This window comes from Heteronotia binoei, chromosome 12 (assembly GCF_032191835.1).
Source record: "Heteronotia binoei isolate CCM8104 ecotype False Entrance Well chromosome 12, APGP_CSIRO_Hbin_v1, whole genome shotgun sequence".
NCBI lineage: Eukaryota > Metazoa > Chordata > Lepidosauria > Squamata > Gekkonidae > Heteronotia > Heteronotia binoei.
In genome coordinates this window covers 74,298,863-74,310,690 of record NC_083234.1, presented here as the reverse complement: position 1 = coordinate 74,310,690, position 11,828 = coordinate 74,298,863, and the positions used below count along the sequence as shown (strand labels likewise).

Here is an 11,828-nt window from a genome sequence, read left to right as displayed (position 1 = left end):
AGCTGGAAGACAGGAAGGGGGGGAGGTGGGAAGAAAGCAACTTTAATTTTAAATGCCTTTTCCAAGTTGCTAGGTGTCTTGCCTTGGAGAAGGGATTTACATATGAAGCTGCCTTATACTGAATCAGACCCTTGGTCCATCAAAGTCAGTATTGTCTTCTCAGACTGGCAGCTCTCCAGGGTCTCAAGCTGAGGTTTTTCACACCTATTTGCCTGGACCCTTTTTTGGAGATGCCAGGGATTGAACCTGGGACCTTCTGCTTCCCAAGCAGATGCTCTACCACTGAGCCACTGTCCCTCCCCAATTAAAGAGAGATATGCCTTCTCTAAGCCAGCCGATGGGGCAGTGGGGACTTCGAGAGCCACACAATATGTGTGAAAGAGCCACAGTTTGACCAATAACTATAACGATGTCTATATGTATGTTACATGTTAAAAGGTAAATTAGTTGGACCGGAAAAACTTAGAAATAAATGCCTTCATTTTGGCCCAGGCTTACTAGCAATAGAATAATTAACAGACATTCTGACACGTTACAGTTTTATTGGTTTCCCATGCTAGTGCTACCCAGATCAAAGGTCTTCTCAATTTGTTAATTTTACTTTTCTGCCATTGGATTTTAACTTTGCACCACTTTGCATTCTAAACCACTGCCCACCAGCTATATGTAGCTCTGCTCACTGTACCTAATTCTGAAGAAGTGTGCATGCACATGAAAGCTTACATTCTGAGTAAAACTTTGCTGGGGGACTCCTACTTTGTTCTATTGCTTCAGACTGACACAGCTGCCCACCCGGATCTATTTGGGGATGAAATAACTGAGTCCAAAGCAGAGGTGGCCACACTTCCTTAGTGTAAGAACCACAAGATAAATGTCAAATGCTTGAGACCTGCAATCAGATGTTTGAAAGCTGCAAGCAAGGAAGGAAGGCAAACAGATGGGGGAAGGGGAGGTAGAAGGAAAACAACTTTAACTTAAAACACATTCTCCAAGCTGTTGGCTGTCTTGGCTTCAAGAAGTGATTTGATGAAATAAATGCCTTCTCCAAGCCTGCTGATGGGGCGGGGCGGGCTTTGAGAGCTGCACAAAATGTGTGAAAGAGCCACATGTGGCTCCCCATGCACAGTTTGGCCACCCCTGGTCCACTGGCACCTTGAAGACCAACAAAGTTTAATTCTGGGTATAAGTTTGCCACTCTGCCACTTCCTCTCCTTTGCCACCCTCAGCCTCAGCAGGCACTCGCCCGGCCCAGGAGGGGTGGCTGGACAGTGGCTCAGCGCCTGGAGGGAGGGAAAGCTGCAAAGCACTTCCCCTGTTGGTCCCTTGGAGTAGAAATGCATCTGGACTGTGGAGGAAAGGTTAGTTTGGCAATTTGAAGACAGGAACACCTCTGGGAAAGACGTGTCCTCAGTTTAACCCAGACTTGCAAGCAATAGAGCAATTAACAGACAGCATTTGCTGCCTCATGACACTCTCACTATCATTCTCCCATGCTGACATGTTACTGTGTTATTGGTTTCCCATGCAAATGCTATCCAGACCAAATGTTCTTCCAGTTTGTTAATTTAACTATTTTGCCATTGGATTCTGACTTCCTACCACTTTCCATTCTTAACCCCTGCCCGCCAGCTGTATGTAGTTCTGCTCACTGTACCCCATCCCATTGTCTGATGAAGTGTACATGCATACAAAAGCTTACATTCTGAATAAAACCTTGTTGGTCTTGAAGATGCTACTGGACTCCTAGTTAAAACATAGGCAGAGGCCAAACAGCAAATTATCATGCAACAGTTATTGCTTCACTGTCCCCCCCTCTCCTTTAACTTAAACCGGGTTTGATTCCCCACTCCTCCACTTGCACCTGCTGGAATGGTCTTGGGTCAGCCATAGCTCTGGCAGAGGTTGTCCTTGAAAGGGCAGCTGCTGTGGGAGCCCTCTCCAGCCCCACCCACCTCACAGGGTGTCTGTTGTGGGGGAGGAAGGTAAAGGAGATTGTGAGCCGCTCTGAGACTCTTCGGAGTGGAGGACAGGATATAAATCCAATATCTTCCAATATCTTCTTCCTTTATTAAATCCAAACAAATGTTGACCACATAAACTTAGCTTGTTATTCCTGTGAGAATGGATTGCAAAGCCAGGATCCATTTAAGTCACTGGATCGTACTTATAAACATGCGTCATTTGTGCAAGCTCACAGGAGTGGAGCTCCGGAACCTCTAAATTTCATTGTTCCCTTTCTCCCCCCACCCCCCGCCACCCCCAAATACTTGCTTCTGGGCTCCATGGGTTAAACCCTCTGTGAGAATTCTGATGAACTCTTAAGATCTGACAAACGTTCTAATATTTTCCCCTGCAAAAAAGTGGGAAATAACCAAAACTTATAAAGCACACAGATGGAAATCTTCAACATGCCACTGTGGCCACATAGGAGAGAAAGTCATTTTAAAAGTACGGTGGGACTCATGTTTTATTATGTGGAAATGACAATTCAAGAAGCATTTTAAAGTAGCTGCTGAGCTAATATAATTTAGTCCACCTTCCGGTGATGTCAGGGGTGTGTGGCCCATGCAAATGAGTTGTGCTAATGAGCTCCGGCGCCTCTTTTTAACGAAATGACCCCTGCTTATAAACCTGGTCAATATCAGACCGCTTTTCTTTGCCAAAAAACCTCCCCCGCCGCACCTGTGCTAACAAAGAGTGCCTTCTAAATGCAAGGGCAAGGAATTGCCCTGCAGCGCAATCGCCAGACATCCCCTCATCCTACAACCACAAACTTTAAACAGCAGCGGGGCGGGGCCTATTAAAACCGCGTGCTTCGGTCTGTCTGGAACTCTGTGGCTGTGAATGGGTGGCTGTTCGGTCTGAGTTCTTTGCATTCTGTCTTTGGCCTTTGCAGCGCGGCGGGGTTTGCAAGAATAGCTGCGATATAGAGAAGAAAGTCAAGATTTCCTGCTTAAGGCTAATTTGCAAGGTCAGACGGTTGGAGTCACCAGCCCAGTTTAATCTTCTCTTAATAGCAGCAGATCTCCAGAGCTGGCAGAAGGATCTGGAAAGAGTTGTCAGCCGCTGGATTGGCCCAGGCAACATCCAGGAGAGGAAACGAAATCCATGCAAGATCTTTTCTTGGACACAAAACACTGTGCCAGCTTCCAAGTTTAGCAGAGCTCTTCATCAGACAGATGTTAGAAGATATTGGATTTAAATCCCACCCTCCACTCCGAAACTCAGAGTGGCTCGCAATCTCGTTTATCTTCCTCCCGCACAACAGACACCCTGTGAGGTGGGTGGGGCTGAGAGGGCTCTCACAGCAGCTGCCCTTTCAAGGACAACCTCTGCCAGAGCTACGGCTGACCCAAGGTCATTCCAGCAGGTGCAAGTGGAGAAGTGGGGAATCAAACCCAGTTCTCCCAGGTAAGAGTCCGCGCACTTAGCCACTACACCAAACTGGCTCTCCAGTTTATTTAATTATTAAAGGCAAGATTATTTAAAGGTCGGATTAGATCCAGGTAGATTGCCCTACTGGTCTGAAGCAACAGAACAAAGTCTGAGCGCGGGGGCACCGTTAAGACCAACACAAAATGTTATTCTAGGCACAAGCTTTTGCGGGCATGCATACTTCTTCTGATGCATAGAACAAAGTCAGAGTGCAGGCGGGACACCTTTTCGAGTCAGATCAACAACATAAACTAACGTTGCTGCGGAGTCTCCTGAGCAAAAATTCTACTTTGTGAGCTACTGGCATTCAAGTTGAACAAAGCAGTAGAGAAGCGCACCTTTAAGACCAACTAAGTTTTGTGTATTTAGAATGTAAGCATTTCAAGTTGTGAGCTACTGCACAAATTAGTGTGCTCTGGGGCCATTTTTCCTGAGCTAAGACAAAAATGTGTCAGTCGGAGGCTAAAAAACTGAGCTGGCTCACACTCACTCAGCCTAGGGGGAACATTGGTGCCCGCGCACTTCTCGCTCCGCTTATTAACTCTACGCTTCCCTATCCAACTGCCAGCTGCGCGCGTGACCTTTGCATCGCCTACGGGTCTACCCTCCCCCGGGTTTCCAACCAATCGCACGACTCCCCCCTGCGGACCGAATGGAAGAGGCCGGAGGGGGCGTGGCTTACCCTTCGCCGCGTTCTATCCGGGCAGGAGGGGGCGTGGCTTGCCCTCCGCCGCGTTCTATCCGGGCAGGAGGGGGCGTGGCTTGCCCTTCGCCGCGTTCCATCCGGGCCGGAGGGGGCGTGGCTTGCCTTGGGAGCAGTGCCGGGCGCAGGAGCAGCAGCAGCAGCATGTCGGGGCCCAACGGGGAGCCGCACCTCCCTCTGGGCGGCGGCCGGGGCGAGGAGGACGAAGACGGAGGCTTCGGGGAAGCAGGTAACCACCTCCTGGCGCCTTCCGTGTTTGCCTGGCGGACGCTGCAGGCTAGTAGGGTAGCTCATCTCCAGCCCTCGGGTGCGCTTACTCGGGAGTAAGCCCTGCTCTCCCCAAGAAGTGGTGTGGCGTCACTTCGCATATGGACCTACGAAGCTGCCTTATACTGAATCAGGCTGAAGTCAGTCTTGTCCAACTTTGCTTCTAAGCTGCAGAGTCTTGTGAGCAAAAATTCTACTTTGTGAGCTACTGGCGTTAAAGTGGTGAGCTCCTGCGTAAGTTATTGTGCTCTGCGGTCATCCTTCCTGAGCCAAGGTAAAAATGTGCGAGCTGGAGGCTAAAACTCTGTGAGCTAGCTCATGCTAACTCAGCTTAGAGGGAACACTGGTCTTGTCTACTCAGCCTGGCAGCGGCTCTCCAGGGTCTCAAGCTGAGGTTTTTCACGCCTACTTGCCTGGACCCTCTTTAGTTGGAGATGTCAGGGATTGAGCCTGAGACCTTCTGCTTACCAAGCCACCATCCCTCCCCAACAAATGAATCAGTCTATCTGGCTGCCTGATACTCAATCAGACCCTGGGTCCATCAAAGTCAGTATTGTCTACTCAGACTGGTAGGAGCTCTTCAGGGTCTCAAGCTGAGGTTTTTCACTCTTACTTGCCTGGACCCTTTTTAGTTGGAGATGCCAGGGATTGAACCTGAGGCCTTCTGCTTACCAAGCAGATATTCTACCACTGTCCCTCCCCAGGACATATGAACACATGAAGCTGCCTTATACTGAATCACACCCTCGGTCCATCAAAATCGGTGTCTACTTAAACTGGCAGCGGTTCTCCAGGGTCTCAAGCTGAGGTTTTTCATGCTTATCTGCCTGGACCCTTTTTAGTTGGAGATGCTGGGGCTTGAACCTGGGACCTCCTTACCAAGCAGATGCTCTACCATTGAGCCACCGGTCCCTCCCCACTTCATTTTGCAGGATAGGGGTGGAAGCGATGGAAGGCTTCGCTTTTGTTCTGGAGCCCAGAGAAAGTAGCTGGTTCGGGTGACTTCCGGCTAGGCTCAGACCCTTCTGGGTGCTTGTTTAGTTCATTTGTATAATATGTCCCCGCATTTTCCCCCATCGGGGACCCAAAACAATTCACTTAATTCTCATCTCTTCCATTTTATCCTCACAACAGTGCTGCCAGGTAGGTTAGGCTGAGAGGATGGGAGTGTCCCTTTGAACCTGGGTCTTCCAGAGAATAGCCTGACACTCTTCACCACCACATCACACTGGCTCTCTGATAGGCTCCTTGGTCATCCAGGAAATTTTTAAAAGTGCTTTGTACTCAGGAAATCCCTGTGTGTAAAAACCGACCATGTGAAGGGGAGAGGCCACTGGCAATAGTTCTCCCTGACATGCTAGCTTTCTGTAGAAACTTCTGGAATTCCTGCATGCAGAAAGAAAATGGATGTGTCAGGGAGAAGATTCTGTCCCAGCCCTGCAGAGGAGTCAAACTCTTTGTTTCAAGGGCCAGACCTGACATAAATGTCACTTCGTCAGGCCAGGCCGTGTGTGCTATAAAATGTAATGCCAGAGATGTAAACTTTATAAAAGGACACAGGCAAACCCAATTAATGATGTTTTTACTCAAAATACAAACCTGCTTAAAACATTAACACTCTTAACAGTATTTTGTCAGAGTATCTGCCTGATGCCCTCTCTCCCACTTCCACCGCTTGTTAAGCATTAGCCCTGGGACAGTTTAGAGGGACCTCATGTCCAGCCTCTGTCATCTGGCAATTTTATTTATTTATTTATTTTTGTAGATTTATAGGCCGCCCTTTCCCATAATGGGCTCAGGGCAGTTTCCAACATAACAAAACAATCAGAACAGTTTAAGAGTCCGGTACAAGGTGCTGGTCATTACCTTTAAAGCCCTATATGGCCTAGGACCTGCCTACCTTAGGGACCGTCTCTCCCCACATGTTCCCCAGAGAGTACTGAGATCGGATTCTCAAAACCTGCTTGTAATCCCCGGGCCAAAGGAGGCCCGTTTGAAATCTACCAGGGATCGGGCCTTCTCGGTAACGGCGCCTTACTGGTGGAACCAGCTGCCGGAAGAGGTGAGGGCCCTGCGAGACCTTGGGCAGTTCCGCAGGGCCTGCAAGACAGTCCTCTTCCGGCTGGCTTACAACTAACCGACACTGGGAATTCTGGATGGTAGGGTGCATTTTGATAGACCGCTGGTTTTATGTTTTATTAACTTACTGTTTTAAACTGTTGCTAATTGATGTTTTAAAGCTAAACCTATGTTAGATTTTATATGCTGTAAGCCGCCCTGAGCCACTTCGGTGGGAAGGGCGGGATATAAATCGAAATATAAATAAATAAAATAAAAATAAAACAGTTTAAAGGTAAGACGATTAAGCCACAACTCACATTAGTTAAAACGGCGTAGATGGTATGGACAGATCGATTAGGCATGCTTGTCTCAACCTAGATGTTCAAATCTCAGCTATATCGTTTTAAGGAATCGGTGCAGGGGGGGCCCATTTAAATGATAGGACGTCCGTCTGCCTCAGCCATAGGCCCGGTGGAACAGCTCCGTCTTACAGGCCCTCTGGAATGGCAACAAATCCTGGAGGACCTGAACCTCCACAGGGAGCTGATTCCACCAGGTCGGGGCCAGGACCGAAAAAGCCCTGGCCCTGGTTGAGGCAAGCCGTACGTCCTTTGGGCCAGGGATGATCAGAAGATGCTAGCTGGCCGATCGTAATGACCTCTGGGGCAATAAAGGATACTGTCAAAGAGCAGCTCTGGGACTGACCCAGATCTCACGATTAGCTCCAAGTTTAATATTCTGTTTCTTGAGCCAGACTGTTAAAAGAAGACTGCGGATTTATACCCCGCCCTTCTCTCTGAATCAGAGACTCAGAGCGCCTTACAATCTCCTATATTTTCTCCCCTCACAGCAGATACCCTGTGAAGCGGGTGGGGCTGAGAGGGCTCTCACAGCAGGTGCCCTTTCAAGGACAAATCCTGCGAGAGCTATGGCTGACCCAAGGCCATTCCAGAAGGTGCAAGTGGAGGAGTGGGGAATCAAACCCAGTTCTCCCAGATAAGAGTCTGCGCACTTAACCACTACACCAAACTGGCTCTCAAGGCAGTCTGAAGCTACAGAAGAAAGTGAGAGTCCAGGGGCACCTTTAAGATCGGGGTGGCCAAACTTGCTTAACGTAAGAGCCACATGAAATAAACATCAGATGTTTGAGAGCCACAAGACATGAATGTCAGATGTTTGAGAGCCGGAGGAAGGAAGGGTGGAAAGAAAGCAACTTTTAAGTTTAAATGCATTCTCCAAACTGCCAGTTGACTTGGCAAAGTGATTTAAAGAGAGAAATGGCTTCTCCAAGCTGGCTGATGGGGCAATGGGGGCTTCAAGAGCCACACAATATGTGTGAAAGAGCCGCAGTTTGGCCACCCCTGTTTAAGACCAACAACATTTTATTCAAGGTGTGAGCTTACATGTGCAAGCACAGTTCCTTGGACAATGAAATGGGATTAGGAAAGGCAGTCATACATGTAGAAGGTGGGTAGTAAATTAGCTGGCAAAATGGTAGCAATTTTAAACATCTTTAATAATATTACCTATATTATTTATTATCTGTGTTATTCACCCCACTTGAATCCAAACAAATGATAACATAAACCAAGTTTGTTATCCTTGTTATTCGTTAAAGAAACATCTTCACTGTTTGGCATGCTAATTTAACTGCATGAACAACAGCCTTTTCAAATCCCATTTCATTGTCCAATGGAAGTGTACTTGCACACAAAAGCTCACACCCTTGAATAAAACTTTGCTGGTCTTAAAGGTGCCACTGGACTCTCTAACTTTGTTCTGGTTATCCCACTTAATTTTATTCCACCTTCCAAGACTGGCACTTCCAACTTTAAGCAGAGTTAACATTTTTCTAAGCCTCTTTGCTTCAGTGGACTTAAAAAGGTAAAGCTAGTCCCCTGTGCAAGCACTCTGTGCAAGTTTCCGACTCTGGGGTGACGTCACATCGCAACGTTTTCATGGCAGACTTTTTACGGGGTGGTTTGCCACTGCCTTCCCCAGTCATCTACACTTTCCCCCCAGCAAGCCGGGGACTCATTTTACTGACCTTGGAAGGATGGAAGGCTGAGTCAACCTTGAGCTGACTACCTGAACCCAGCTTCCACTGGGATCGAACTTAGGTCGTGAGCAGAGAGCTCGGACTGCAGTACTGCAGCTTTACCGCTCTGCGCCTCAGTGGACTTAGAAGGGGGTTAACTCTGTTTCGGATAACACCACAGGGTTATGTTGGGGCACTGGAATAAATTCTGATCCGGCTGCTTCTGGTCTCCTCGCTGCCTCCCAGCAGGGAGGGCCTCTCTCTTGCAGCCAATGAGGATGGTGCAACTCACAAAACTGTGGTTTGTGGATTCAGACATCGCAACAAACCACAATTAACACAAGCTAGGAATGATCCGCTAGCTGTGAACTCTGGCTTGTAATCCCAGTTTGGAGCCCACCAATAAACTCCGGCCTGGTTTGTTGGATTATCTGCCTTCAGGCATCGCAACTAAGCAGGATTTGGGCAAATTGCAGTTTAGAAAACCTAGTTTATCAAGATGTCTGAATGCAGTTGTGCACAAAGCACAGTAGTGGTAAGAATGTAAGAGGAACCATGTTGGATCAGGCCAAGGATCCAGCCCAACACACTGTGTCACACAGTGGCCAAAACGCAGGTGTCATCAGGAGGTCCACCGTCGAGGCCAGAACTCCAAAAGCACTCCCACTGTTGCCTCCACAAGCATCAAGAGTACAGAGCATCACTGCCCCATACAAAATGTTCCATCTATACCTTGTGGCTAATAGCCACTGACGGACCTTTGCTCCATATGTGGCAGCTACAAGCATAGCCAGCTTCAAGAGGGGATTGGATCAACATATGGAGCAGAGGTCCATCAGTGGTTATTAGCTACAGTGTATTGTTGGAACTCTACCTGGGGCACTGATACTCTATTCTTGGTGCTTGGGAGGGGCAACAGTGGGAGGGCTTCTGGTGCCCTAGCCCCACTGATGGACCTCCTGATGGCACCTGGGTTTTTTTTGGCTACTGTATGATACAGAGTGTTGGACTGGATGGGCCATTGGCCTGATCCAACATGGCTTCTCTTATGTTAATCCAATCCCCTCTGGAAGCTGTCTGTGCTTTTAGCTACCACTCCCCATGGCAGTGGATTCCATGTGTTACTCTTTGGGTGAAGTACTTCCTTTTATCCGTTCTAACCCAACTGTTCAGCCATTTCATTGAGTCTCCCCAAATTCTTGTATTGTGAGAAAGGAAGAAAAGGACATCTTTCTCTACCATCTCTACCAGAGCCGGTTTGGTGTAGTGGTTAAGTGTGCGGACTCTTATCTGGAAGAACTGGGTTTGATTCCCCACTCCTCCACTTGCACTTGCTGGAATGGCCTTGTGTCAGCCATAGCTCTGGCAGAGGTTGTCTTTGAAAGGGCAGCTGCTGTGAGAGCCCTCTCCAGCCCCACCCACCTCACAGGGTGTCTGTTGTGGGGGAGGAAGGTAGAGGAGATTGTGAGCCGCTCTGAGACTCTTCAGAGTGGAGGGCGGGATATAAATCCAAAATCTTCTTCTTCTTCTTCTCTATCCCAGGCATGTCCATGTATTTCCTGTTCAAATTTCAGGTCTTGGTTTCATGAATTCTTCCCCCTCCCCCACATGCTAAATGTTGGCTTCTCTCCCCCAGAATACGCAGCAATAAATTCCATGTTGGACCAGATCAACTCTTGCTTGGATCACCTGGAGGAGAAGAATGACCATCTGCATGCCCAGCTGAAGGAACTGCTGGAGTCCAACCGGCAGACGCGCCTGGAATTCCAGCAGCAGCTGAACGACGAGGAAGACTCAGATGCTGAGATACGGGGATCTGAGCCAGATACTTAACATCTGTCTGCCTGCAGCTGGATAGAAGCTGGTAGATCATTGCTGCTTCCAGTTGGACCATCCTTATCCATGGATTGGATGTTAAACTTTAAATAGGAGGTGCTTTTGGTTTTTGTGTGTTTAACGTCTCATCCCACTCTGCTTTTGGATGCATGGTTTTGGAGCATGTAGCTGCGATATAAGAAAATGGAAGGGGAACCAAGGTTGTGAGAAACGGGGGAGTGGGTGGGGACCAGAGAGATCTGTTTAGCCTGTCATTTCACATCCTTTAGCTTATGAAATCAGGGTAAAGTTGCTGGGTTTTTATAATTAGTGGGTTTTCTGGATGCGCGTTGTAGATTGCGTTTGGAGGAAAGGTACTTCTTTCCAAACTTGTCGATCTTTGTGTCTCAAGCTGTGTTTGTGAGCTGAAATGCCCGAAAGAACCTTGATTCCTGTAAGCCATTGAGGATTCGTTTCTACTCAGCCTTATACATCTCTGAAATATATAAGCAAAATCAGTGATGACAGTCCAGCATGAGAGAAGGAGGTGGTTTGTGGGAACTTACCATCAATGCAGTGCTTCTTTTCCCTGGTGTTTCTTTGGATGTTAACCCTGTATATTGGGGGAATCATGTCACCATTTAATTCCTCATGGCAAGTCTCCAGAACATTCTCAATACCTTTCCCAAACTGTAATTCCCAGAATTCCCAGGAGAAAAGGCATTGCAATTAGCATGTTTAAAACCAGCCAAAATGTAGTCATACCTCCTGTCCAGTCCTCCCTGCCCCCATTGGGCATTTCTGTAGGAAAATGTAGATGTTTCAGCCAATGTGAACATGAACCAAACAATATTCAACCTAACCCTGCTTACCATCATTTTGTGCACTTCTTCTGGTGCCCGCAATGGGTGGGGCCTAGGGTTGCCGGGTTCTCCCTGGCTACCAGCTAGGGTTGCCAGGTCCAATTCAAGAAATATCTGGGGACTTCGGGAGTGGAGCCAGGAGCAAGGGTGTGACAAACATAGTTGAACTCCAAAGAGAGTGCCGGCCATCACATTTAAAGGGATTGCAAGCTTTTTAAATGCCTTCCCTCCATTGGAAAAAATGAAGGATGGGGCCCCCCCCGGTTCAATCTTTTTGAAACTTGGGGGATGGTTTGAGGAGAGGCGCCAGATGCTGTGCTGAAAATTTGGTGCCTTTACCTCAAAAAACAGCTCCCTCCAGAGGGTATAATGGTGTGCCCCCATAGGGTGTAATGGATTGATTCTCCATTATACCCTGTGGGAACCAGTCGCCATAGGCAATAATGGGGTGCCCAACACACATTTCTCTCCTCTCCCCTCCCCTGCTTTCTGACGACCCTAAAGTGGGGGAAGGGCATCCAAACTGGGGGATCCCCTGCCCCCTCCTGGGGATTGGCAACCATATCACCAGCAGGGGATGGGGGGTAAGGTTACCAGATCCAGGCTGGGAAACTCCTGGAGATTTGGGGGTGAAGCCTGGGGAAAA

General features: G+C 48.2%; 1 protein-coding gene across 1 annotated transcript; it reads left to right on the top strand.

The window, feature by feature from the left end:
- The first annotated feature begins 4,061 nt into the window (after positions 1-4,061).
- Positions 4,062-11,181, top strand: BBLN (bublin coiled coil protein). The gene is made up of 2 exons (XM_060251227.1): positions 4,062-4,367; positions 10,141-11,181. The coding sequence occupies exons 1-2, from the start codon at positions 4,088-4,090 to the stop codon at positions 10,335-10,337; spliced, it is 477 nt and encodes a 158-aa protein (XP_060107210.1). The 5' UTR covers positions 4,062-4,087; the 3' UTR covers positions 10,338-11,181.
- The last annotated feature ends 647 nt before the right edge of the window (positions 11,182-11,828 follow it).